At 50.7% G+C, this 27,822-nt stretch overlaps 2 protein-coding genes across 3 annotated transcripts in view; one reads left to right on the top strand and one right to left on the bottom strand.

Moving 5' to 3' along the window:
* Tbcd (tubulin folding cofactor D) overlaps nucleotides 1-27,822 on the top strand; it is a 160,437-nt gene that overhangs the window by 56,955 nt on the left and 75,660 nt on the right. For both annotated transcript variants that reach the window (XM_013506004.1, XM_005407182.2), the window contains exons 8-13: nucleotides 2,466-2,511; nucleotides 3,887-4,019; nucleotides 5,701-5,837; nucleotides 7,214-7,274; nucleotides 7,898-7,972; nucleotides 12,234-12,328. In XM_013506004.1, the coding sequence (XP_013361458.1) occupies nucleotides 2,466-2,511; nucleotides 3,887-4,019; nucleotides 5,701-5,837; nucleotides 7,214-7,274; nucleotides 7,898-7,972; nucleotides 12,234-12,328 (547 nt within the window). The remainder of the gene's footprint in view (nucleotides 1-2,465; nucleotides 2,512-3,886; nucleotides 4,020-5,700; nucleotides 5,838-7,213; nucleotides 7,275-7,897; nucleotides 7,973-12,233; nucleotides 12,329-27,822) is intronic.
* Znf750 (zinc finger protein 750) lies at nucleotides 16,449-24,635 on the bottom strand. The gene is made up of 3 exons (XM_005407180.2): nucleotides 24,351-24,635; nucleotides 17,910-19,517; nucleotides 16,449-17,772 (listed from the first exon to the last, which is right to left on the bottom strand). The coding sequence occupies exons 2-3, from the start codon at nucleotides 19,319-19,321 to the stop codon at nucleotides 17,070-17,072; spliced, it is 2,115 nt and encodes a 704-aa protein (XP_005407237.1). The 5' UTR covers nucleotides 19,322-19,517; nucleotides 24,351-24,635; the 3' UTR covers nucleotides 16,449-17,069.

The following is a 27,822-nucleotide window of genomic DNA, read 5'->3' as shown; positions in this document are numbered from 1 at the left end:
AATGCTCCAGCCCTGAGCAGCCTGAAGTGCCCCAAGGTTGGAGTCGGTGGCGGTCCCTTCGCTCTGCTAGCTGGAGGTTGCAGCAGGAGAGGTTCTCTGACATGTGGTTGATATGGAACAATTCATAGTTGAAAGGCAATTGCCTTTCTAGAGAAGCCTGAGTTTTAGTTTTGAAGTGGGAAGTATCTGGCCTCCGTGCTTGCGCCTGTGAGCTCCGTGTCTGGATTTGAACTGAGTTTATACTGGCAAACCCAGCCAGCTCTGTGTGTGCTGCCTGGTGGGTTGTGGGTTGTGGGCGGTGTGGCAGGGATGGCCTGTCTCAAATGGTGGTTGGCTGACTGGGTGTGCCATGCTGTCCACTTTGTCCCTGTTCTGGTCTCGGATCAGCTCAGAGGTCAAGGCAGGGGAGATCGGTGGAGGTCAGTGCTGCCTTTTCTCCCATTGGCTGCATAGGCCGGGGGAAGTGGGTAGGAAGGTGCAGAGCTCTGGGGTTCACTGTGGATGCTTTAGGCCATGCCCTGACCCATCCTTTCCCTGAGGTCCCTTGATAGAACACCCTGCACATTCATTAGAAAGAAGTGAGAGGCTTCAGGTGACCACACTGCCCTCCCCCCTCCGCCGCCATAGGCCCATATCCCACAGGTCATAAAGCTGAGTGCTTTGGCAGTGGTTATCATGACACAGTGTTCAGAGGTGACATTTAAAGCCTGGGTCCTGTCTTGCTGCTAGCTGGCTTTGAGTACGTTGCTGGCTGCTCCTTCTGCATTTGTGACACTGGGCATTAGGATGAAATGCACTGACTGAGCTTCCTCATCTGGAGTGGGCCGCTCAGGGTTTGGGTTGAGCTGGTGGGGAGGAGGAGGTGGAGAGGGTAGGTTGCTGTACCTCCTCGGAGGGGTTCAGTGTCAGCAGGTGCAGACATTTTCACTGAGTGATTCCAGGTTAAGGGGCGCTGACACAGCCAGAGGTGCTTCCCTGTGAGTAAGGGACAGCACATCGCCTGCTTCAGGGCTCTGGCACAGTGTGTGCCACAGGACTCCCTTGTGAGCTTTTCTAGGGCGTTTGTGTGGTGTGATGTGCCCCAGCCTTTGGGCTAGGCTGTACTCCCTGAGTTGCCTGTTCTGAGGACATCTTCTGGTGCTGCATGGCTGTGGGGTGCAGGGTGGCTGGCTAGATTCTCAATGAGACTATCCAGACTTGACCTTCAGGACCCAGAGTTTGCATTTGGGCTCATGTATGTGTGTGTATATATGAGACTGTGTGCAGGGTCAGATGCCCTAACGTAGAAGCAGTTAACCACTTTGCCTTCTAAAAACTATTTTCTGAAGGAAAGAGATTTTGCTAGTCCTTTTGTGGATGTTCTCAGCTCTTAATGCATTTGTTATCCTGACCTCAAAAGTGGGTTAAGATTTCAAGTTAACAGTTCAGAGTTCTGGCTGACACCAATTTCAATGAAAATTGAATACTCCTCTTTGATTGGCTGACTCTGGGTTCATCTATAGTGTTGCGTGTATGGGGGTGGCAGGGCCATAGGGTATAAGCTGGAAGCACTAGGAGCAGGTGGGGGTCAGTACTGCAACTGGTGAAACTCAGTGGATAATTTGGCCGTTATCTCTTTCTCTCTTTTTTATTTATTTATTTATTTATTTATTTATTTATTTATTTATTTTTGGTCTTTTTGATCTTCATAATTTTTTTTTTTTTTTGGTACTGGGAATTGAACTTGTGATTTCAGGCTTGCCAGGCAAGGGCTTATGCTGCTGAGCTACATCCCCAACCCTTTTTGGTCTTTTTGAGACAAGGTCTTGCTATGCAGTTCAGGCTGGCCTTGAGCTCACTTTGTAGCCCAGGCTGACCTCGAACTCACAATGATCCTTTTGCTTTAGCCTCCAGAGTGCTGGGATTACAGGCATGCGGTATCACCCCTGGCACTGTTAAACCTCTTATCCTTTGGCCTTTTTCTCTTTAGGTGCTGGAGGTTGAACCCAGGGCTTTGGGCATATTAGGCAAGTGCTCTACCACTGAGCTACATCCCCAGCACCTTTTATTTTATTTTGAGACAGAGTCTTCTCATTGAACACACAGTCTTCTTGCCTCAGTCTCCTGAGTAGCTGGGATTACTGGTGTGTGCCGGGATTACTGTGCTGGCTCCTTTGATACCTTTACTCTTGCGTTGATAATCTGAACCCACTGAGGCTCCCGTCTCCTTTCAGGCTGGTTCACTCTGTGCACACTGCAGGTTAGAGCCAACCCCCTCAAGAGTGCCAGGCTCTGTGTGCCTAGTTGTCAGGTGGCTGTCAGGAGCTCTTTCTCCCGTCTCTTTAACCCCTCTGTTACCTGCAGTGTCTTGCCTCCTGATTCTTCTGAGTAAGGATTCTGGAAGGTGCATTGAATTGTTCTGATAACTTATATTTGTTTTAAATTTTTAGATGTACTTACAACATTTCAAAATATTTTTTTCTCAGGCACAAATATTTAAACATGGGAAACGTGAAGACTGTCTGCCCTATGGTAAGGCTTATTTTTGAGATATGTTTGTGTGTGACAAGAATGCCTCCTTGACCTGTTACCAGTGGTGTGAGAATCTTACTGGGTGTGTGGGGGTGCTGCCATAGCAATGGCTGTTGGTTTTATGTTTAATGATGTCATATTCAGTGAACTCTCCCAGTCATTCGAAAAGCAGGGTTTTGCTGGGGCCCTTGTGCTGTGGATAGGTCCTGACCTTCCTCTTTCCACCTTGGTGGGACCTGGTCTTGGCAGACATGGCCCTAAAGTTGGCTCTGACTTCCTGGGAATCTTGTTCCCCCTGTCACCACCCCCAGTCACCTCATCTGTCCCTTTGTCATCAGTCCCTCTTCCCTGTACCTTTCTCTACTCCTGTCAACCCCTATTACCTTTTCCTCCTCACCTCATCCAGCTGCTTGGCTCTGTTCCCGCCCCTCTTCTGTCCTCTGCTTCCTCATGGATTTGGTCAGTCTCATCCATTTCCCTAAAGCCCATCTCTCAAATTGAGTCCCAGGTTCTTGTCTCTCCCTGGGATGCTGCCCTGGCATTCTTCTGCCTTTACTTTTCCCCAGCCACCTGTGCAGCATGGGTCTTGGCCCACCTCATTTGTGAGACCCCTGTCATAGTACCCCTTTGGATACAGTATCTGGATCACCTTGGTTACCATCCCTACATGCTGCTGAGTGCCTTGGCATATGGAATGTGCTCAGAAGTCCCAGCCCACTGTAAGGCCCAATTCCTGTCCCTGTCCCTCAGGTCTTTATGGCTGCCGCTATCTTACTCTTCTCATTGCTGAGACAAAAAATCCAACACCCACAAGTTAGGGGAGGAGAGGTTTATTTGGCTTACAGTTTGTAGAGGCTTCAGACCATAATTGGCTGGTTCCAAGGCAGGGTGGCAGACAGGCATTGCAGAGGAGAAACAGTCCATGGTGGGCAGAAGGTAGCAAAGCAAGCAAGGGATGACCACAGCTCTTTCTATCCCTTATATCTTATCCAGGCTACTCAGGGTGGGTAGCACTCATAATCTTAATCCTGGTGCTCTTGATCCTAGCATTGCACCACAAATCAGTTCCAGCATCACACACTCTAGATCCAGCCAGCTTGGAGAGAGCATCTACCCACAAGCTGTAACAGCTGCTATAGGATGGCTCTGGTGCTCTGGGCCTCTAGTGGGTGCTGTTTGGTGGACATTGGCTGGCTCCACTCCAGCTGCTCTTTCTTGGCACATGACCTAGGGAGAGGGGTTTTGGGGTCAAGGCTTGGGGCAGCTGTTACCTGCCCTGGGCCTGTGGGATCAGCTGGCTTTAGGGTGGCAGGCATCAGCTGCAGGTGTGAGTGAGGATCTTGGCATCATGCTGAGCCATGTGCTTTCTCTCCAGCCACTGTTGTGCTGCAGTGCCTGGATAACTGCAGGCTCCCTGAGAGCAACCAGACCCTGCTGCGAAAGCTGGGCATGAAGCTGGTGCAGCGGCTGGGGTTGACCTTCCTAAAGCCAAAGGTAGCTGCCTGGAGGTGAGTAGGTGCTGGTGATGTTGGTCTTGGGTGCTCATGGTACCCAGGCTGATCTGTGAACATGTCTTCTCCATTTACTTCTTTAATATCTTTAAGTGTTCTGTATGTGTTTCTGGTTTTGAAAGGAACATTTTTCCTTTGGGTACTTTCTGGCTGTGCCTGCTGAGGCTGAGTTGGGTGAAGGAAGCTGGTTTTGCCTTCAGTGGATGTGCCGCTCTGATGCAGCCCAGCATTGCTGGTTAGGGCTGCAGTTGGGGGTGATTCTTTCCCATCAGCCATCAGTGCGATCTCAGAGAAAACCGGGCTCATTTTTTCAGGTTTATTCAGGAAAGGAAACGCCTTTGCTCATTGAAGATGAAACCCTTATGCCTTAGGTGCTTGCTTTCATTAGCAGATTGATACTAAGTGGCTATTGTTCATACACATCTCATGTTCATGAGATGCTGTGTTCTTTGTAGCCTTCTGCTTTATTTTGAATAGTGATGTGTGTGGAAGGGGTTATTGGATTAAGATCATCTGCCCTTTGTTTCACATTATGGCAAATTCTGGAGAAGTGTGTTGTTGTTTATTTATTTATTTATTTATTTATTTATTTATTTCTAAGGTTGTGTGTTGTAATTTAGTGACATGTTACCGAAATACCTTTTGGATATTGAGTATACAGCCGTCTGTAAGAAATGGTTTATTAGATAGACTGTTAGTGCCTGGTTTCCAGACTGCTGTGGAGAATGGTTCACAACTGCTAGACAGGGTGCTCCAGAGAAGCAGGCCAGTGTGGTGTGCAGGTACACACACAAGCACACACACAAGCTTCATGAAAAGCTCATGTGGCCATGGAGGTGGGCAAGACTCAAGGTCTACAGTGGTGTGGCAGGCTGGAGATGTCCATCTTAGGCCCAGAGGGTGAGAGGACTCCCTATTCCTGTCCAGAGGGTCAGTGTTTTGTTTCACTCAAGTCCTCAGCTATTTGAACAAGGCCAGCTGATGGGCCTTGTGCTGCGCGTCCACTGCATCCAGATGCACCAAAGTAATGTCACGAGTGCTGAGGGCAGCTGCTGGCTATGCTTTCCTCAAGCTGTCCTCAAGGGGACAGTGGCATTGCTGACCCTGTCCTGCCTGTGGTCTGTGTGCTCTCAGTGGCTCTCCTGCCTTACAGAGGCTGTGTGGAGTTGTGTGGCCATGTGGGTGTGCAGTAGGGCCCTACCCACATATCTGGGAAGGGATGCCAACCCCACTGGGTAAGAACTGGACTGCTGTGTGTTTGGGCTTTCCATCTGTGTGCAGGGGCAGAATCCATGGGACCTGGCCATGGATGAACACGGCCATAGGTAAGGAGGGACCGTGTAGCTAGGAGGGTGAACCTACCTGATGCAAGTGGGATGAGGCTGCATTTCTGCCCCTTGCACTTGGTGCGGGGCCCCTCCTCACCCTCCACAATACGGCTTGGTAGTGATAAGGCTGGCTGCACTTGGACTGTATCTGTGGCTTGGGCTGGCTTTCTGCATTGGTGCTGATGATAGCACTTCAGTCTCCCTGCTTATCCTGTCCTGGGCAGCACATGGAATCGTCGCAAGATCCTTTGTGGTACAGAGTGATACTGAAGTGCAGACTGCATCTCCAGAATGTTAACTCACAGGTTCTAGCTCTGCTGACTGATCTGAGTGTGCTATGATCTACACAGGTATCAGCGTGGTTCCCGATCCTTGGCTGCTAACCTGCAGCTCTGCACCCTGGCTCAAAGTGAGCAGAAGGTACCTGTTGCGATGTCTGATGGAGACGAGGACTATGATGTCCCAGAAGGGGTAGAGAGCGTCATAGGTAGGTGAGCAGCAGCAGGCCTCATGCACATGCTGTATTTTCAACTCTGTCTGGGCCACCTCTTTGGGATGCCCTCCCTTTCCTTCCTGGTACCCGCACCATCTGACATTGAACCTGCAGTGAGTGCAAAGCTGCCATTCTTTTTTTTTTTTTTTTGGTATTTTTGAGACAAGGTCTCATTATGCAGTTCAGGCTGGCCTTGAGCCCAGGCTGGCCTTTGTAGCCCAGGCTGGCCTCAGACTCGCAATGATCCTCCTGCCTCAGCCTCCTGAGTGCTGGGATTACAGGTGTGCACCACCACTCCTGGCCCAAAGCTGCCATTCTGTCCCTTCCCATAGCCTCCTCACCCTGGATATCACTGGGGAAGTGGAATTCCATTGAGGCATGGCACTCAGGCTCAGGTCCGTAGTCCTTACCCAGCCTGTTACCCACAGTTTCCTGGGGGCATCTCAAGCCTCTTCACCCCCATTTTTGCAGGTGTTACCATGGAGGCTAGGTACCCCTCTCTACGGCTGACCTTGGCTGCTCTTGCCATTCTCCCTCCTGGCCCCCTTCCTCTCCTTCCTTGTGGGGACCCATGTCCTGCCCCTTCCTAGCTGGGAGGGCCAGGGCCAGGCTGACTCCTGCTGTGTCCCCTCTGCTGATATCCACTTGGTCCCCTTTGGGGTGAGTTCTCCCCAGTGTAGTCTACACCTGCAATATGCAGCCTGCCTTGGCCACCATGGCAGCTCTGCATCCCGCTGTACACCTTGTCCTTGCCTTCACCCTGATGCCTTTCACCTTCTGCTTTTCCTGGATGCTGTGATGTGGCTCCTGGTGTATGCCTTGGGCCTCTCAAAGCCACTGGGCTTTCCACTGTCCCAGGCAGAGTGCCCTCTGACTGCCCGGTACCCTTCTGCTGTTGAGTTCCTTATACCCCTGATTCTCCAGGTCAGGCTGGCTTGGGGCTGTCTGAGGCCCTCTGGACAAGGTTTGGGCCCTGCTGATGCCAGACCGCCTCCTACCAGCCTCTGGGTGGGGAGCTGACCTTCACAGTCTGGCAGATGATTTCCTCAGGGAGCCTCTCCAGCCAGCCTGTCCCCCATGGCCTCCCTTTTGTGGCCTGGGAGGCTCTGGCCCTTGACCTTCCCCTGTGGAGGTCACTCTGGCGGCCCTCTGCTGGGCTGATCTGTGTGTTAGGACCAGCGGTGAAGATGGGCTTTCTGTGTTGTTTGAAAACACAGGGGCAGAGTTGTTCTTTTCTTGTTTTCTTAATTGAGATTCTCAGCACAGCTCTCTCCAGAATATTTGTTGGAGCACTATGTGGGGTGGGGGCATTTTCACAGAGCATCAAGACTGGGCTATGTCAGGCCAATGGCTATGTCCTTTTCTTGCAGAGCAGCTGCTGGGTGGGCTGAAGGATAGAGACACGGTGGTGCGCTGGTCTGCAGCCAAAGGGTAGGTGCTGGGGAGTGGGTGGTAGGGCCAGGGTGACCCTTTCAGCCATGAAAAACTTTATGTGGGGGTTGAGAGCAACAAATATCTTACCAGGTTTTTAAACTTTTAAGATGATTACGGAGAATGAAGTTTTGGCTCCCTGGGGGTATTGGGCTGTGGAGAGAGAGGGTCCATACAGAGTGGGTACCGTTTGGAGAAAACGAGTGGCTGGCAGGTAACCTGTAGGTTCCCTGGGCTCCCTGACTTGGTAGCTGGCCCAGGGTAGGGGCTCCTTCTGTTTCTGCACTCAATGTCAGCAGTTGAGTGTGGGCCCCTACACTGGGATGGTGAGAAGACCCTCCTGCAGGTCTCCAAACTTGGCCTCCTCCCTGCTGGGCCAGTATCTCATGGGAGTGGGCACACTGCCTGGGGAGGGCCTGGGTGGAAGCCCTTGGCGTGTGCCTGACTGCTGTTGGCCATTGGTGATGGCCTACAGCATTTATGTGCCTGTGTGTCACTCCGGTCTCTGTCATGGGGAGTGATGGTGGCAGACTGTAGTGTGGGGGCTTTCCTCCTATTGTGGCCATTATAGTGTGTGTCCTGTGCTAGTCTACTGGCCTGATAGCTGTCATTTTTCTCCCCAGAATTGGCAGGATGGCAGGGCGGCTTCCCCGAGAACTGGCCGATGACGTAGTTGGTTCTGTGCTGGACTGCCTCAGGTGGGTACTTGTCCTCAGCCATGGCAGAGGCTTCTCTCCCCTTGTCCTGTTACATAGATCTTCCCTCCTGACCACATGGTAGAAGCAGTGAGTGTGCTCTGCGGTCTCCCTTCTGGTTGTGGTAGCTGCCTGCACTGTTCCATGGAGCTCCTGGGCATGGGGCATTTTCTGGATATGCTCCAAGTGGCTACTGAGGCTGAGGTCTGAACTTGAAGTTGAAGTGAATGCTAATGAATTTAAGTGTAAATTTGGCCACTCAGTGAATTCTTCGGATGGTGAGGATGGTGATTGTGGGTGGGTGGGAGCTTGGGTTGCAGATCCACATTGCACATCTGGGGGGAGTTGGTTCGGAGAGCTTCGTGAAGGCTGTTACCTGTGGCATCGGTGTGGGTCTGGGTGTCAGAGGTAAGGGTTGAGAAGGGGCACTCCTTTATTCAGAGCCCTACTTTTTGCTGGCCCTCCATAGCTGGCACTCGTGTGGGCCTGTCACTCCTAGCTAGGACTCTACATCTCAAAAGTGTTCTGGCAGCACTTTGGTTGCTCAGTGTGATGTCAGTGACCAGAAACGTTCTGCTAGCAGCCCTGCCATCTTCCGGCTGGAGCAGTTCTCTCCTCCACTTAGCCTTGGGCAGCTCAGTGACAGCCTTGCACTGCAGGAAATGATCTGTCACATGCTGCTCATCTTCTTTAGAATAACGCTGCATGGAGTAAAAGCACATTCTGCTTGTCGGGGTTGCTTTATGGAGTGTGTGGGCTGGAGAGTGTGTAGGGTTTGTTTTCTTGAGAGCTATGGGCTCATTTCACATTCATCCTTGGAATTCCCTCCAGCATGCCTGAGTGGCCTTGTTCCTGTTCTCTGTGGGTGCTGGCCAATGCACAGCCTGGGTTCCTGTTCTCCAAGACAGCAGAGCTATGGGAGGATTGCCTTGGGGGGCATGAACAGAGTGGGTCCTCCGTCCTCCAGCTGCCGTTCACTGCCCAGTTGCAGTGGCCATTCGTCTTAGGTGCTTTTGTTGCTTTTTCCTTTCCTGTGGTATTCTGCATGTTCCTTCTGTGGTTTTTTTTTTTTTTTTTTCCTCTTTTTTTTGGTTGTTGTTGTTTTGTTTTTGTTTTTGTTTTTGTTTTTTGAGGCAGGGTCTTACTATGCAGTTTAGCCAGGCGTTGAACTCGCTATGTAGTCCAGGATAGCCTCGAACTCGCAGTGATCTTCCTGCTGCAGCCTCCCAAATGCTGGGATTACAGGCGTGCACCACCATGCCTGGCTTCCCTCTGGTTTTAAAACTTGTTTAGCTAGGCTTTGCTGGAGCTGCTCTCTGCGGGGCCTCTCAGCATGCTGGTGTGTGCTGCTCTTCCATGTGTTCCTTCTGCTGGCTTACAGTCTTGTATAGTGTTAGTTATCCTGGCTGCTTTACTCTTCCAGTGCTTCTTGCCTTTTTTGTTATTTTGGTTTGTGAATTGCATTTTTGTGCCTCTGTTCTGAGGGTGGGAGTGGACTTCCTGCTCTTTGTCCCTCCTCCCTCAGCTCAGAGCAGCATGCAGGGCATAGTGCAGACAGGGCGGTCAGCCAGGTTTGAGCTGAGGCTGTAGCCTCCCATACCTTCCAGCCTCCTTGGGCCCTTTGTAGCCCTTGATCCTGGGCTCTTGTGTGTTCCTGTCTTGCTCTGGGCTTGGGTCCGAGGTGGGAGTTCACACTCAGCACTTGGCTGATGTCTGCCTTGGTCCCTGGCATCCAAGGACTAGGTCACTTCTCAGGCCAGCCTGGGGGAAGCCATGGTGGACACATGTATAGTTTAGAAATGGATGTGGGCATAACAGACCTGGGCTATTGTATATTTGAGTCATCCTAGCATTAATACTAAGTTCACTTGGTTGTTAATAAGTCTTTAGGAAAAGTGAGAAGCACTTTTAAGCACAGTTAAGATTTGAAGGGCCACAAAGTACAGATATTAATTTTGGAAATGGTCATGTGGCCTTTGGGCAGATTTTTAGTAGAATATATGGAAATTAATAAAGTTGTACTTGAGCTAGGCATGGTGGTTGTTGTAGTTTGGGGTTTCTACAAGGGGAACAGCATAATACAGGACACATATTTTATAAGATTATTTATAATAGTCACCCAAAGAATCATATACAAAGAGAGTGCAGGAAATCTGTCCACACACTAAAGACCAAGAATCGGGGCTGGGGATTTAGCTCAGTAGCAAAAAGCGCCTGCCTGGCAATCGCAAGGTCGTGAGTTCAGTTCCTGGTACCGGAGAAAAACCAAAAAAAAAAATAAATAAATAAAGACCAAGAATCCAGCTGAGGGCCTGGATCCCACAATAATGTCCTGCATGAGTCCAGCTGAAGACTTACAGCCCATAACAGTCCCTCTCACAAGTCCAACTGGAGGCCTAGAGCCCATGACAACATCTCATGCAGGCCTGTTTCACAGATCTGTGCTGAAAGGCCCAAAGATCAGTGGTGAAAACTAGAAAATCTGTGCCAGTGGGATGAAGGATCTGTGTTAGAAGGCTGAGGGATCTGCACTGGAGCCAGGAAGGAAGCTGAATGTAAGAACCAGAGCTCCCCTGAAAAGTACCACAGCCATCCTCAGCAACAGTGAGGTCCTGAGCTCCTCCGATGAGGAGGAAAGCTGAGTTCCTATCAGGAAAGCCAACGCAATAAGTTTCTCCAGGGCTTCTCCAGGAGACTGAGAAGTGCACTATCTTCCCTTCTGGAGCCAGAAAGTGATGCTCATAGTGAGGACCAGAACTCCCCCAAAGTGAACCGAAGCCATTCTCAGCGACAAAAGGTCCCAGCCTCCTCAGATGATGATAACAGCAAGTTCATCAGGAAAGCCAGCATGACAAACTCCTCTAAGAGAACCAGCAGCTTCTAACAGCTTCTCAGCTCCCAGCAGCCTCTCTCAGCTCCCAAAAGCCTCTCTTCTTCTCCAGTTCTGCCTCTTATGCTGCTGGCAGCAATCCTTGTTGGGTCTCCCACACCCAGCGCCACACTTACTCAGTTCAGCTGGGTGTTACAAGTTGACCACCAGTTGTCCATCCACCACAGCGGTGCACACCTGTAATACGAGCCCTCTGGGAGCCTAAGGCAGGATCAAAAGCTCAAACCCTGTCTGGTCAACTTGGCAACTTAGCGAAACCCTGTCTCAAAAAATAAAAAGGGACCTGGGCCTGGAGCTCAAGTGTGCAGGCCCTGGGTTCATTCCCCAGCACCAACCTCCAGCAGCCCCAGAATAGTTGTGTCTGAGTGACCTCTCTGGAGGTGCATGTAGCTTAGGAAGGCCACCCAGCCTGGTGTCCCCTGTGCCCTCTCCTATCCCAGCAGCCTTGTGCTTGCTGCTGCTAGTCATGCAGCCTAATGGTTTTCCTGCGTGCCTTTGCTATGAAATTAATTTGATCAGAATTGGTAAAAGTCTTATAATTTGTTTTACTTTTTGGTGATGTGTACTTTCATATTTATATTGGCAGAAAAGTGTGGAAACTTTAGAGCAACCCTGAGAAGCAATTATTTACACTGATGATGACAGGCAACACTCTAAAGAGAGCTTCTGAACCACTTCAGAGATATTTTTATTAAACATTAAATATTACTTCAATGTGACTAATTCGCATTATAAGTATTTATTAAAAGTCCATCTATTAACCAGGCCTAGTAGCCCGTGCCTGTAATTGAGCATTGTGGTCAGCTGATGCAGGAGGATTGCTTGAGCACAGAAGTTCAGGGCTAGTCTGCTTTATCTCTTACAAGGAAAAAGAGATCTGTATTTCAAATAGTACAAAAAAAAGTGCAAGTACTGTTTTATTCTGATTTTTTAATCTTGAATTTGATGATCAAGTAAACAGTGGGTGGCATTTGAATGAGCCTTCCTGCTCCCTATTTGTTGCCATTGTGTGATTTGCATGGGATCCCTGTGAAGCCCTGGCTTTGAGTGTGTCATCTCTTATGATAGAGCCAGGCCAGTGCTCATGTGCAGGGTAGCTGAAGCATTGTGACCAGGCCCTCCATCCAGGTGACACAGGTGGTAGACTTACTCTGGGCTTGGGTCTCAGGTTCTCCATCCTGGGGAGATCTGAAGAGATAACTGTCTTCATGACATGGTGGTTTTGTGACATGGTAGCTGTCTTAGTGTTGAATTAGAGTGTTTTATTTCTTCAACCAAAAAGTTAGGGTCTCCTTGAGGCTCAGGGCACAGCCTGTGTTCCTTGTCTAAGTCTGGGCTTTGGATCAAGAGCTGACATCAGAAATCTGGTCTTAGTTTTCAGGAGACGGACAAGGCATGGCATGGTGGATGTCTGGCACTGGCAGAACTGGGCAGACGAGGCCTGTTGCTTCCATCACGACTCCCAGAGGGTAAGTAACAAAGTGCATGGACCTGTGTCTTCTGAGCCACTGCGGCGTAGCAGGGTCCTCGTCTGAGCCATCTCCCTGGTGGCTGGCTGTGAATGCACAAGTTGCATGGAAGAGCACACTGCACATGTGACCTGTCTGCTTCCTCCTACTGGCTTTGGTGGGATGCATAGACCACAGACCCCATGTGCTGCATGTGGGGGGCACAGACCCTGCTGCTCTCTGATTTCCTTGCCCTGAGGTGACACAAGACAGACGCCAATGCAGGACAGATACTGTGGGGACACCAGGTGCTTCGGTTGCAGGAGCCCTCATCAGCAACAGATCCTTAGAGCTAAAAGCCAGTTCTCAGGGCAAGGAAATCAGAGAGCTGCAGGGTCTGTGCCCTCCACATGCAGCACATTGGGGTCCATTTGGTCTCTTTTTGTCATCACCTCTGTCCCTTTATTGACATTCTGTACTTTCCCAGATGTTTTCATTTAGCTCCTTGAGCATCTTTTTAAGGCAGCTGATTTGAAGTCTTAGCTGGGAAGTTCAGTGTCTGGCCTTCCTCTGGGGTGATTTTTGTTGATTCTTGTTTTCCTGTGAATGGATGCACTTTCATGTTTCTTTGGATGCCTTGTAGTTTTTTTTTTTTTTTTTAATGAAAATAGAACATTCTGAATATAATATGGTAACTCCTAGATGTCCACAGGGATTCAGTCTGTGTTATGTTAAGGCTTTGGCCATCTGTGGCTTTGACACTGCTTCTGTAGGAACTGAGTGTCTTGTGTTTGGTCTCAGAAGTCAGCTCTGAGTCTTAGCACCTGACAAAGATGTCCCTAAGTGCTGAGATACACCAGCCTCTTTCTTCCTCACAGAGAGCATTCTCTCAGTTGCTCAAAGTTTTGGGTTAGAATGTGGGCCTTTGCAAAAGTTGGTCCTGGGAATGGAGGCCAGCTTAGTGTTGTCTTGGTAGTGGTTCAGGTTATGGAGCCCCACTGCCATGTTCCAGGACTTTTTTGAGTAAGGAGTATGTAGATGGCGCTGTAGTGACCTTCCAGTCTTTTGATAGGATTATATCTGGGAGAATTTCCTCAGGGAAATGCCTGCAAAGGGTGGGAGAAGCTGAAGGCTAGAGGGCCCTGTCTGGACTCAAAGGTGTATTGTGGGTAGAGGGGCTTGAGGCTCCTTGGAAGCTGTGTGTCTGGGAAAAGGGTTTGCAGGGCTTTGGAGAGCATCCTCTAGCCAGCAGTAACTGCAGAGGAGCCCGTGTCTCCCAGGAGGTGCTGCACTAATGTGGCAGCTACGCTCCCTCTGCAGAAGTGTGCCAGAACTTGGTGCTGAGTCTGGCTGCCAGTCTGTGCAGCAGGTCTGCCAAGCTGTGCCCACTGCAGCATGAGACACCATGTTCTGACCTCCATCACTGGCACCTCAGTTTCCAGGTAAGCAGATGGGCCTGGAGGGATTTGGACAGCCCTTGTGATTGGAGTTTGGTTTTTAGCCTTTGTGGGGTTTTGAGCTGTTTGCCTCCCTGTTTGAAAGAAAGTGGAGCCCATCACCTTGAGTCTTTGACTTAGCTGGGGCCTGGTGGCTCTCCATGCCCCTTGGGTAAGCCTGTAGGCGACAGACTGCAGCAGGCCTTGTCTGGGCTGTGCAGAGAGCAGAGTGGGTATTAACTGTGCAGGTGCTTTGCCTTTTTTTCTCAACCTAACCCAGTGTAATTTACCTACCAAATAATTCCTCATTTAAAGTTTAAGATTGAATGGACTTTGATATATTGCTTTATTTTTTTAAAAAATTATGGTAAGAATATGTAAAATTTAAAAATTTAGCATTTTAATCATTTTTGTGCATATTGTTGTGTGGCATTATGTTCACTGTTGTACAACCGTCACCTCCATCTGGTTTGGGAGCTGTTATCCCCCCAAACAGATCAAGTCCTGGCTGCTCTAGTCTACCCCCTGCCTCTGTGCATTTCTGTCTTCTAGGGACCTCATGTAAGTGCCAAGTTTGTACGGTGTTGGGCCTTTCATAACTTGTTTCACCAAGTGTGGTTTTAAGGTTCTTTTGTGTTGTGGCGTGAAGAGCAGTGTCCTTCCTGTGTGAGGACAGCTACCCATTGAACCACCTCACTCTGCACACCTGCTGTCAGCAGGTGCTCAAGTTGTCCCTTCTGCTGCCGGATCTGCTACAGTGAGCGTGGCGGTGCATGTGCTCATGAGACCCGGTCAGTTCCCTGGGTGGCACAATGCAGTGGGATTGCAGTGTGGTTTGTGTGACTTTTTGAAAGCTCATCACTTCTTGTATGTAAAACTTAGAAACTTAGTTCTGGAGTCAGGTCACCAATGGATGCAGATAGGCAGCATAGCTGAGAAATCAGTAAGGCTATTTTCTTATTATAAGGCTCTAGGAATTTGCTTTGTTTTAAAGGTAAATGGAGTCTTGTCTGGTGGTGATTGTCTATTCCTGCAGGTGGCCCTCCTGGGTGGGTCACATGGTGATGGCATGCTGAGGTGCAGGGCAGAGCACCTCCAGGTTGTCAGAGGTTCATGCTGCACCGAGGTTGGGTTGGGGGCTAACAGCTGCCTTGGTCCCATTTGTTGTCATTCAGGATACCAGCACCTGGGGAGCTAGGGAACCATCATGCAGGTCAGAGACCTGGCCCTTGCAGAGGGGTGTGTCCATGGCTGTCAGTTCAAGGAAGGAGCCTGGTCTATAGGACCCAAAGATAGTCTCTCAGGGCCCCACAAGGGGCAGGACCACAGGATACCCACTACCGCCAAGGACGAGACCACAGAGTTCCTTGCCCCCTCAAGTACTGAACCGCAGGGCCCCCTGCAGCCCCAAGGACAGGACCATAGTGTTCCCCTTGACTGTCCTTACTGTGTCTTCAGGGTCAGTTTGCTGCCATGGCCTCAGGTATTCCTTAGAAGGATTGGTATTCCTTAGAAGAATTGTGAGACTCTTCACATCTCTTACAAGTTGGTATTGAAGTTTTATATAAATTTAGCTTGTTTTGAAGCATGGTGTTTCTGTCCTGAAACATGTCACGAGGTAAACCCATTGTCTGCCTTCGTGTGTATAAGGTGTCCAGGCCTCGCAAGTTTCTGGGACGCGTGTTTCTTTACAGTATATTCATCCTTCCCTCTGTCCACCCCTTCCCAGACAGTTTGTGCTGAGACCACAAGAGTGGAGCCTCTTCTGACTAGTCAGTTCTCAGGGAGGAACATGTAAGAGAGTTAACTGTTTCATTTTTTTGGCCATGAGGTGCAACTTACTGAAATGTTTTTCTAATTTTAGTTTTAAAAAAATTGTTAGTCTCAAATGTCACGTTAACATGTACAACTTCTATTTTCATGTATGAGTTAAAATAATAAATTTAAAAAACTGGAAAGAAATTGTTAGTAGTATATGTAGTTGACCGAGCAACCAGAAGCAGTGCCTTGCTGACATACAGGTTTTGACAAGATGGAGTTCTTTTTTTTTTTTTTTTTCTGGTACTGGGAATCGAACTCACGACTTCGTGCTTCCCAGGCAGGTGCTGCGCCGCTGAGCTAAATCCCCAGCCCCGACAGGATGGAGTTCTGTTGCCCAGAATTGGGCAGGGCTCTGCATCAACCCTGCTTGGGTCTTACTCACCTGAAGAGGTAGCTGGGAACGGCATCATTGTCATAGCTGGTGCTGTGGTTTGGACTTCACTGTTTCTCCTGGCAGCCCGTACTCCACCATGGACAGCCTCCCCACACCTTCTCTGCATGGGACACAGTACACCGTGGGAGCTCCTCTGGTGCCTGCATAGGTGCCTGAAGCTCAGCTCTTGCCTGTGGGGCTTGGGTGATGTTTGTCTCCTCAGAGTGAGGACAGAGCTGTCGAGAAGGAGTCAGGATGGAGGCTTTTCCACGTTGCTCCCAGGGTCTTACATCCTCATTGTGCCCTGTGGCCCACAGATCTGATGGTCTTTGAGACACCTCAGAGCCATGGTGGGGATTCGCCTGTTCCCACTCCTGCCTGTCCACACCACCCACATTCGTGAGACGGGCTCTCTCAGTTCAGTGCTACCTCCTCTGCCAGTTTCTTGTTGCTGAGTGTTATGCACACTACTTCAAAGGGTACCACAGAGTTTACAGTTACCTTCATCCTATGTGTTCTTAAAGTTTATGAGTTTATTGGAAAATTGACAACATATACATCATTTTAGGGAATGGAAAGTGAGGCTGAACAACTTAGACGATTCACTTCGATATTACAAGCAAATGGAATAAACCGATTGTACCGTTACCAGTAACACACCTTCCCCTGTGGAAATAAATTATTTGTATAAATAGCCCCTGGATGTTTATGTTTCAGACATAACAAATGGCAACATTTTTACATACAGCACTTGAATGCTAGTACTGAAAATATTTTTTCTTGATATCTTTCTAGTAATTGTTATTTACTTCAAGTCACAGAGCTAGTTGTAATAGAAAAATAGTTAAGATAGTTTACTGTAGTGCTAACGTACTTGTGAGAAAAGTGTCTGTGAGAGACCCTGGTGCCAGCAGGCCCCACCTCGAGATCCTCTTGCCCCGCATGTTGCACTGGTATTCAATTCGCCTTTCACATTCAGCTGAATGTCTACAGAAACTGGACTGAACTACTTTTTCCTAAGGAGAAACAAGAAATTGCATCCATGGAACTGTGCAATGAGCAGTGCAGGGCTGCGTGGGATGCAGTGCAGGGGGCAGGTCTCCTGCAGCTCTGAGCTACACAGGGCCAGGCCTTAGGACACGCGGGTCCTTCTGCGCAGAGTAAACACTCGAGCTGCCGTGTCACTCGGCTTCATTTTCTTAGCTCCTTGTTGGGATTTCCCTGCATCCCTTTGACTTGTCCTCTTTTGTCCTTTGGGCCTGAGGTCGCATTGAGCCCCCTGGCTGTCCCTGGGACTGGGTGTGGGTGCATCAGGACAGGCAGGTTCCTGGGCGGTAGGCTTCCCATCGCCTGCCTGGACATTCCTGGGGCTGAAGGCCGCTAGCTGACAGAGGGCCACAGCTGCTGTCTGCTTCTGCTCATCACCACTGTCCACCACACGTGTGTCTGGGGCCTTCCCACTGGGGTCCGCATTGTCCTGTGCGTCAGCCTGGCCTGGCCCATCTCCAGAACCTTCTGTTACAGTCTTTGGAGCAACAGCAGTGGGTTCTGCACCCTGCAGTGAGCTGGGAGCAGTAGGCCACGGGCCTTGAGAGATGCAGGTGTCCTTCACAGAGAGGTCGAGGGGCAGGTCCTGTGGCTCTGAGAAGTCCAGGGCCACTGGGGTACTGCCTGTGTACTTTGGTCTGTGAGCAGCAGCAGAGTTTGTCTCCAGCTTCTTGGAGAGGTTGAGGGGGCCGGTCTTAGAGCCATCCTCAGGGCTGGAGGGTGGGACTTCAGGGGTGAGAGAGACACCTTCTGTCTGTGCGGGAAGATCTCCATTCTGGGCCTGGAGACTGGAAGAGTCAGAGAGGTTTGGTGAGAGTGTGCTTAGGAAAGTGATCACTAAAGCATTTTGAACAAATGTGAATGTGGCTGGTTGAACACAACCAAAAATATTACATTGAAGGGTTTGAAAATGAAATTTTCTTACCTTTTGGGAGACTCTGCTCTGTTTGCAGGGAGCTGGGGATGAGGGTGTTCTGTGCTCTTCTGGACAGGCTTGAAGGCCGTGGGGCTCTGTTTGGGCTGCTGGAGCCATCCCGGCGTGTCTGAAGTTACTTTGTTTGAGAGGTCACACAGGCCTTCACACATCTGGCTGGTCTGTGTGAAGTTGGTGGGACTTGGTCTTCCTGGGGAGCCTGTGGCTGCGCTGCCTGCACGGGGGCTCATTTTGGCCCCTTCGGTGTCTTTGGAAGGGTCTTTAGCCTCGGGAATTGGACTTACTTTCTCAAACTCTGTGTGCTTCTTGTGGGAGTTGGGAGGGTTTAACTCAGAGGGGCTTGAGGCTGGGTAGACCAGGGCACCATCCTCTAGCACCCGAGAGCTTTGGTCTCGAGCTATGCCAGCCACAGGTGGGAGCCTGAGGCCATAGGAGGTGAATGCTGACTCGGGTCTGTAGAAGCCATACGGCAGGGGCAGACTGGCGTGGAGCTGTGGGAGCAGCCTGTAATGGTCATATGCTGATGGAGATGGGGTGAGGTGCTTGGGGAGTGGCCCTGGGTGAGGCAGGAAGTGTCTTTGGTCTTGGGACCCGTAGATGGACAGCAGGGCGGCATCACATTCAGGTGCGTTCCCGGCAAGGAGGTAGGGGGAGTAGATGGTGGCCAGGCCATGCTCCGTGTAGAAGGGTGGGGGGTACTCTGGGATTGTGGAGTGCATATAGGGAGAGATGGTGCCAAACCCCTTTGTGGATGGGATTTTATGTGGAAACTCGGGTGGGAGGAATGGGGAGCCAGCTTTCCAGGGGTAGCCAGGTGTGTGGAACGCAGACTTGGTGTGGAAAGATGTGGCTTTTACTGTGGAGTTGGTCAGCGCCAGCGTCTCAGGGGCCTCTGCATTGTCTGGCCCCTTGAGTCTGTGCTCTCCAACTGGAACAAATGCTGAAGGCCGAACCCCACTGTCCAGAGATGTCTGGGTCCCAAGAGTAGCTTCTGGGGCCAACTCCCTCTGTAGGGCTGACCTCTGAGGGCATCTGTGGGCCGCCCGCACTGGCAGCTCCAGGTCCTCCTTGGTGTCCTCCTTGGCAGGGCTGAGCTGTTGCTTTGGGTCGAGGCTGGAAAACCCATGGGAGAGTGCCTTGGCAGGGGCTGGCTTGACTGTGGGCTCTGGCTGGAGGGCCTGCCGAGGGTCCAATGAGTTGGGCTTGGAGCCCTTGGGGGCACGGTCCTGCTCAGACACTAGTGTGATGGAGTTCTTACAGAGACCGTACTTCATGTGGTTGAAGAGGTGTGACTTCTCATTGCAAGTGAAAGGGCACTGGAAGCACTTGTACTTGAAGGGCTTCCCTGGTGGCCGTGGAATGTAATGTGGCTTTTTTGGTTTCCGCTCTTTGAGAAGACTCATGTCCCCTGTGTTGGCCAACAGGCTGCAGTTGGCTGAGTGATGGGGTCACTGCTCTGGGTAGACTCTTCCTCTACCCAGACTGGGTGGCTGTTAGGAAGGTGAGTCCCCGTCTTGCCTCTCTTTTCCGAGTACTGTTACTTGGAGCCAGCTCCACTGCCAAGGTATCTCGAGAGGTCTTACTCGTGTGGTCCTGGAGCTGTGAGGGCAGAGCAGAGGCTGAGTCAGAATGGGGGCTGAGTGGGTTGGGGTCTTTGTCACATTGCTGAGGGAGGGTTGGGGCAGAGGCCCTGTGAGGAGGCTGTGGCACCCTGCATCTGTACATGCCTGCTCTGCTGGCTGCCAGCTCCCTGCGGTGTTTTCTGTTTTCTCAAGTCTGACCTGGAAGAATACCCTGGGGGCCAAGAGTGTGTAGTGTGTGAAGGCTGAGTATCAGCTCTGAGAATACCTGTACTTCTCTGGGATTGGGGGGCCTTTATCCCACAGTCTAGACCTTCTCTCTGGAGTACCCCAAGGGGCTGATCTTAGGCCCTTGGTCCACCTCCTTGGGGTTTTGGAGTGGGCCCAGCACAGCCTGCCTCACAGCCTGCTTGTGCTGTGGAGTCACATCCTTAAGCAGTGTGTGTGGTGTGCCATTTGGCTGAGGGCTGGTGGTTGTCCTGCCCGTGGAGCCTTATGTTGACATATTCTGTATGTGGGTGTCATGAGTGAAGATTATTAAACACGTGACTGTACCCTATTGCTTCCAAAACCACAAATAAAAAGTCAGCTCTTTCTCATTAAGTTGCACTTTTTTTTTCAGGTGCCAGGGATGGAACCTAGGGCCTAGCACATGGCAGGCAAGCGCTCACACTGGGCCACACCCCTAGTCCTAGCAAGTTGAATTTCTGTTGTTTCCATACAAACACAAATGATGCATTTAGGTTGCTCACCCTGCAGCACTGTCAGGGTGAGCTTGCTGTGTTCTGTGTGCTGTCTCCTCATCAAGATAGAGTCGGTACTTCTGTCTGCCCTGTCTTGTCACAATGTGGCTCTAAACAGACCTCCATGTGAATGTCATCTGGACCATGGGAGGCCTTTTTGGCTTTTAGCCTCCAGAAGGGGCAGGGCCTCCAGCCTGCTGCTCAGGCTCTTGGCACTCATAGGTAGAAACTGGGGGTTCCCTGGAGGTCAACCCCCACCCATCCACCACACACCCTGCTTCATTGCACCTTCTGACCCAGAGCTGAGAGCAGAGGGCAGCTGCCACCCCGGGGCCACTGACGAGGATTTCAGGTGCCTACATTCACTTGGCAACATGAAAAGGTAAAGGTCTCCAGCTCCCTAATATTTTCAAATAGCTTAGAAATAAAGTTGGTGGAAGTAATGTAAGAAAAGTGTTTTCAGCTGCAAAATAGTCTGTGGGACTAAGATGTCAAACAGTACCTTCTAGACTCAGCGGGGAGACACCCCTGGAATGCAGGGGAGGCTCCTGGCCTCAGGCAAGGTCTTGGTTTCCTTTTGGATACCTCAAGTGTGAGAAAGCTGATTTTATTTGGATTTTCTACTAATTTACTCATCAGTTCTTCTTTCTTTTTCTTTTTTTTACTTATCATTTCTTAAAAACACAAGGAATTAAACTGACAGTCCCCAGCTACCTCTGCTAGTGTAGTTTAAGACTTTAAGACTTTCTGTTAGAAGTGATCTGGATAGAAAAGAGGACTCTGCTGAGACCAGAAACCTCCCACTTAACAGTTTCTAAATGGCAGTGGTAGGCAGCATGCGTTTGGAATGAGAAATAGTTTTGGTTGCCCTGTAATTGGGGCAAGAGCCACCCCGGACCCTTTCTGGGGTGTGGGCCTGTAGCTTTCCCGGTGTTCTCCCTGAACTCTTGCCATATAAAGGGGCAGGAGCTATGGGTATCATGTCAAAGCCAAGCCAGCTACACATCTTTCCTCTTTTATCCTATTATTAAAAGGAAAACAGCGAAGAGTAGTCTCTAGGGGAGCAGATCTTCAGAGTGACAAGAACAAGGCCACCCTGCCCTCTCCAGCAGCAGGCCTGGTTCCTGCAGTGCAGGCCAGCCGGCTAAGTCAGCGGGGCCTGTGCTGGCACGCTCAGTGTGCTCCAGTCCCGCAGGCGTGGGAACCACGGCAAGGCAGGTTCCCAGGGCCGCGCAGGATATGTCATGGCACAGATCTGAGAGCAGTGATTTCATCACTCTCTGGGAGCATTGTGAGCAACACGATGACAGTTGCAGACATTTATTAAGTGTGAGCCGCCCAGCGATACCAAGGGGGACTCAGATACAGAGCCTCAAGCATTGGGAGGACAATAAAGTCCCCTCGGGATGTAAGAAAGCATCCAAGCAGTGTTACTTACTGTAGCAGGAGAAGATAAGCACCCCACCGTGGTCTGGTTTCCCTGAGGTCTTACAGGAGTCAGGCTGTGTGCAGGTTATCACAGTGTCACCCAAAAGAATAATTTGGGAAGTAACTACTCACTGCTGTCAGCACACCTTCCCATCACACAGGCTATGCCTCAAGCTGCGTCTGAACCTTTCCCTTTTGTTCTCTGCTCAGTTTCTGGGCAGTGTATGTGAGGGGCGTGGTTTCCCAATGCCCAGATCCTTGGAGGTGAGGGTGATTATTATAGGGTTTATGCTTGAAGGTAATGTATATAAAGTGGAGTTCCAGGCACTGCTATTTTAATAACTTTGGATAAACTGACCTCTCCAGTTGCACAATTGCTGATTAAAGCAGGGCACTCAGCTGCTTCTGAGGCAGGTGTAAGAGGGCGTAGCTCACCTGCCTATAAAACTACAGTCATGCTGGAGAAGTAAGTGGGATAAAATTGATGCTTTTGTAAGCTTTCGAATGATGATGTCAGCCTGTGAGTTCTCTCTCCTACCCAAGTGAGGTTTACGAGGATGAAGAAACTAACCTACAGCCACAACCGCAGTCAGTCACATATGGTTGTGGGCACAGAGGTCTGACACAGTCCTGTCTGGTCAGTTTATACCTGCTGGACTTTGTACTCTCCGGCAGCTGCTGGTGTTAAATAGTCCAAAAAGACCATGTTGCCAAAACAGTAAAACCCAGAGCTTTATTTACAGTAAGTTTGGATTTGCATTCAAAGGCAAAGTTTTTCCCAAAGGTGAGGAAAGATGTCCCTGTCTCTGTCCCTGTCCCTATCCTGATCTTGGATGGGCATGTTTCTGCCTTGGGACTGTGCAGCTGGGGAGTTGGGTGGGGCCGTGGGTCTCTACCTGGTACTCTATCTGTGTCTGTCCTCTGTGCTCTTCCCCGTTGATGGGCAGGAGAGGGTGAGGTGGTGCCTCCTGGCCTCCTGGCTGACCCTCTCTCTGTCTGCTCTAGGGCACCACCTTGCTAGTTTGCCAAGCCCCTCCTCTGAGTGGTTGTGCCTGTGGTGTTAGTGTCTACACTGTAACACTGTAACAGTGTCTTACACCTGTGTGCCCCTCACCCGCACCCCATGGTCCCCGCTGGTCCCCTGAGAGAGTCAGAGAGCTGAGTGGTAGGGGAAAGCCAACCTTGCTGCCTGTCGAAGGGCGTGCAAACAGTGAGGTGCAAGGGCTTGCTGGAGCTTCCCTGGCTGTCCTGTTGGGTGCGCAGATGCCCCACTGGCCTGTTCACACGCCCCCTGTGCTACTGTGCCTCAGAAGGGCCCCCAGAAGCTTGCTCCTCTACCATAGCGTGCTGACCTGGCACAGCTGCCCAAGCAGGTCTCTGAGTAGCACATGGTTTCAGTTGGCCCCAGCTTCTGTTTATCTCTACTTTAAAGCATGGCACTTGGCCGCTTCATGTGGACACTTAACGAGTTGTGTGTTAAGACCATGAGAGTGGAGGGCCTTGAACTTAGAAAACCATGGGGGAAGTTTTGTTAAGGATTTGCTAGGACACAGTGGAGGTAATTATAGCCTAGCTTTATAGGACAGCGCTGGCCATGCCAGGCCACAGAGGTGCTCGTCCTGCCTGTTGGCCTCTGCATGGAGGCAGAGCCCTGACACTGTTGGTGGTGTCCAGCTGTCTGGCGCTGAGCCTCACAGGTGGAACATCCTGAAGGGCATGCTGTAATTACCACCTGTGATGTGGCATTATTGCGCCACTCAAGGACACGCCATTGTCGGCTCCCACTGGGGTGTCGCAAGAACAAGATTTGTGAGTTTTTCTGCAGTTGAGCCTTCCCTGTGACTGGCGGCTGCTCCTCCCAGCTTTCTGTTCCCTAAAATGAAGGGGAAACCTCGGACAACCATGACCTAGGGAGGAGGCACTTTTTGGGAGTGTGATTTGGAAGAAAGGAACCAGAAAACAGCCAGAGGCCCTCTGTCATACCCATGCAGTGCCAGCACCTCCTGTTCGTAACAGACATTACCAAACACTGGAGACCTTGTCCTGGTGCAAGTGGTCTTGGGGCCAGGTGGACAGAGGCTGCTGAAGCCTCACTTGGGTCAGGCCTGGCCAATAATGTGGTCAGTAATTGTTTTCCCACAGACTTCTGAAAGAAGTTCCATATAGGGAAAAACAACCCCTGTATATGTGTGAGCACTCAAGTGTGTGTGAGTACAGAGTGTATGACCTTAACAGTCAAACAAAAACTTAGCCTTTTTGGTTAAGTTTTGTTTTTAAAAGGTTATATTGAAACAGTACTTACTTTAAACTTTAAAAATTAAATGAGAAATTAAAATCAGCAACTGTTTTCCTTACCTCTTAATGTTGAAATTTAATGTAGCTTAGCTTTAAGGTAAGGAAGAGTTAAGCAATAATATAAAGTCACATTTTGTTTTATCTTTTATGAATTTTATGGCAAAAATGAGGACTTAATTTCTGAATAAGCTTGTTCATACTACCCTCAAATAAAGTGTGTGGTGTGTATCTAGGCAGTGCACCTGCTGGTCCTGACTCGTCCTCAGGGCTCAGAGCAAGGTAGAGCAGAACCGAGCAAGCAATTCATTCAGCCAGATATCTTAAGACACTCTGGAGGTCAGTTTGGAAAGAGAAGTCGGATCTGAGAAGAAATCGAGAGCACTTACCAGGTGTGCGGTGCGGTGTGGGATGCAGGTCTCTGCGCTGTGCTGGGCACTGGGAGCAGGATGTGTTCTCACGCTGGGCTGGCTCGGTGAAACTGGAGCTGGCTGCTCCAGTGGGAGGGGTTTAAGTGTAGGAGTTGAGCCCTCGGGGCGTAGAGATGCACCTGATATTCCTCCGCCCGCAGCTACGCTTCATGTATTTGCACCCACTGAGTGAGGCACAGCCTCTCTGAGCAGAGACCCAGTGAGCCGGCCGTGGAGCCTCTGACACCGGTGTTACCCATGGCTGGGATACAGGTGCTGTGTGTAGCTGTCCTCTGGTAGAGTTCTGGTGGCAGGTGGTAAGGACACGTACCGACTCCCTTCAGAGCCCTAGTGTGTACTGGTGCCAGGTAAATGCAGGGTTTATTGTGAAATGCATACCGGGAGGTGCAGTGCCTTTCTGTCCTTCCAGGAGGGCCGGCTTGGCCCCTTACACCTGTGTGCCCCTCACCCCGCACCCCATGGTCCCCGCTGGTCCCCTGAGAGAGTCAGAGAGCTGAGTGGTAGGGGAAAGCCAACCTTGCTGCCTGTCACAGGGGCCTGCCGGAGCATGCCCAGGGCCGGCACCTAGCTGCCTGCAGGCAGTGGCGCTGCCAGTGGGAGTCGGCTCTGCACATTGGCACATCTTCACTTTAAAAAGAATCCAGGTCCCTAATTTTGGGGGCAGTTTATTCTCTCTCCAGATGACTTGCCTATTAATGAGGCTCTCTCCTGGCTGCAGTGAGGGTTGGATTACGGGGTCACTGAGGGCCAGGAAAGGAAGATGTGGCGATGATGTCAGGCTTTTGGTCACGCCTGAAGCCACTGGCAGGGGCTGTCCATATTGGAGGCTGGTAGACAGGCTTTCACATGGGCACACTGGGTTTCCCTGCTTACGTAAGAGTTAAAAATTCACTTGACTTCACCTTTATATTTAATGCTTTAAAATTTTCTTCGGTTACTTTTGTCCCAGTCACATATATAAGTCAGAGTCAAAAATAGTGTCATCGTCTCATCACTGCAGCGCCAGTCCCCTCCCTGTTGGCTTGCTGGGAGACCAGCTGCTGCAAACTCAGTGGCTTCAGATGTCCACTCTGTATTTACCTCGTTTCTGGGGTCAGGACCCTAGGGAGCACTTATTATGTCTGTGGGTGCTGGCAGAGGCCAGCAATGGAGTCCCCCTCCCACTGCTCTGGTGGGGCCCAGGCTGCTTCTCCAGTGCAGCTTCTTCCCTGAGAGGTCACAGTCTCATGATGCTCAGGGCCCCAAGAGCGAGGCCAGACTGAGAATCCTTCCAGCACCACTTCTGCCCTCACCAGGTTGTAGGGTACCCTTGTCCAGCCCTTCTGCCCACAGCACCGCTCTGATGCCCTGATGCCACATCAGACTGACCCGTTGGCTGTCCTGTCCCAACCCTCATGGCAATGAAGCTCAGTGCTGCGTCTTCACACCCTGCCACCTGCCTAGGGGCCTCTGCCTCTTCCCTAGCCGGATGCTGCTTCTTGGAACCAAACTCTTGCTCTCCACCCATCATACAGCTTGCATTGCTTCCTTCAATGCCTGTCTTGGAGAGTCTTCCACCTGCCGTGCAGTGCCTGTGTCAGAAGGCTGATCCTAGCACCCTAGCGGTGGTGTATACTGTTGGTTTAAGGTTCTCCCTTCCAAGGTGAGAGCTCCTCTCAGTGAAGGCTGAGCCAAAGGGTTGGTTACAGAATCCCTCAGCAAGCCTGGTTTCCTGCCTAAGACTCTGGGTGTGGTGTTTTCTGCATGCTTTGTGTCATTTGTTGTAGGGTGGCCTGTGATTGTGACCTGGTTTCCTGTCTGCAGATTCTCACCTCCCTGCTTCTTCCTTATGAAATCCTTTCTTGATAACTTCCTCTTACCTTGCTGAAGACTTTAGTGACAGAGTCTTGGGGGCTGGGTAGGTGTTGGGCCTACATTTTCCTGTCCCATGAGCTTTCCTGTTTTCAGGGTGCCATATTCAGGGACTTTCTCCCAGGGGTGACACTTCCTCATTGACATTGAAGGAACCAGGATTCTTAGTGTCATGGACTGTGGCCTTTCTGGGACTGTGTTGATCCAGGAGAGTTGGGGCTTCTCCCCACGGGTCTGTGTGCTTCCTGGCTCCTGTGCCTTTCTTATGGCTGCCTTTCCCATAGCTGCCCTCCCCATCCTCTGTGACCCTGACCTTGGGCTTGGGGCTCAGAAAGGAAAAATGTTTTTTCTGTTGTTTTCAGTGAGGTTCAACAGCCATTTGTGTTCAGGTCACTACAGTACCCAGGAGTGTTGTGATGGCACTTCCCATCAAGAGACTTGAATATCTGCTGCAGATCTGATGACTTTACACAAAGTCTCTTTCACAAACCATCTTTGAAGAGGGAAGGTCAGCCACCTTTTTGACCTCATGGAGAAACATGGTGGTTACACTTTGACTGTTTTTCCTGGGCCTGTGTCTGGAGGAACATGGGCAGGAAGAGAAGGTGCTGGGAGCAGTTGGAGCAGGGTACTTGGGGTGTGGCCTGGCAGGGATACTCTGCCTCTCATGGTGCTGGTCCAGGGATCTGCTCAGGGCCTCAGGTGGCCCACAGTGTGAGGCTGTTTTCAGACAGTGACCCAGGACACCAAGAGTTGGTGGCAGGTGGCTGTGGCTTCCCTTACCCCTGTGTAGCCGAGTAGAGGCATGGTGTCTGTGAACACCTCACACTTTATCCTCACTGTTTGTCAGAAGTTAGGGATGACTTGGGGGAGAGTTCTGGGCCAGCCTTGCCCTACCTTGTGGCCCTGCCCTTCTTGTTGGAAGTGGACTTTCAGGGTTTCTTGGCCATGACTCTTGGGACTCGCCATGGTGAGACTGTCACATGCACCCAGGGTTTTGGTCTTGAGCTGGCTTGGGGTGATAGTCCGCTGCCCTCCCCCACAACCTGTCCTTCTGATTCTGGCTTCCCTTGGGGTCTTCCCTGTCCCACTTTCTTTACTCCTTGGTTTCCTGTCTTCTGCCCAGTGTCAGGACTGGGGCTCCTCCTGTGGACAGAGGGAGGCTCTATCTCCGTGGTCTCCAGACATCCTAGACTTGGCTTCCTGCCCTTGGGTTGCTCAGAGCTGCCCACAGGCAGCTCCCCTGTTCCTTGGAGCAGCCTCCTTGTTGCTCCATGAGGATGGTTGCACCTCCCTCCCTGACCTGTTCTCATGGCCTAGAGCCCATCAGGAGCTGGCAGGTAGCTCCTGGTCCTTTACTTGCTGTGAGTTGAGAGGCCATCATTCAGGAACCTGTGGCCCCCTCCAGGGACACATTCAGTTTCTCATTTGAAATCTGAGAGTATCAGTGGGCTGTCCTTTATTTCATCAAACAGTTAACAAAAGTGAACCTGAGAGGGGCCAGCATGTGAGAAAATCAAGTATGTTTTGTTGGCAGGCATTTATTTTGCTGATGGTAGACAGAGGACTGACTGTATTT

The sequence above is a fragment of the Chinchilla lanigera genome, unplaced genomic scaffold (assembly GCF_000276665.1).
Source record: "Chinchilla lanigera isolate Chin_1 unplaced genomic scaffold, ChiLan1.0 scaffold00105, whole genome shotgun sequence".
NCBI lineage: Eukaryota > Metazoa > Chordata > Mammalia > Rodentia > Chinchillidae > Chinchilla > Chinchilla lanigera.
The sequence above is the reverse complement of the archived record's forward strand: the minus strand, read 5'-3'. Positions and strand labels throughout refer to the sequence as shown.

Excerpts from the sequence above, each read along its gene's own strand:
- Znf750 (XM_005407180.2), bottom strand. The coding sequence starts at position 19,321 with ATGAGTCTTCTCAAAGAGCGGAAACCAAAAAAGCCACATTACATTCCA. Across the intron at positions 17,773-17,909 it reads AGAGCAGAGTCTCCCAAAAG|TCTCCAGGCCCAGAATGGAG; the intron begins GTAAGAAAATTT and ends TGACTCTTCCAG.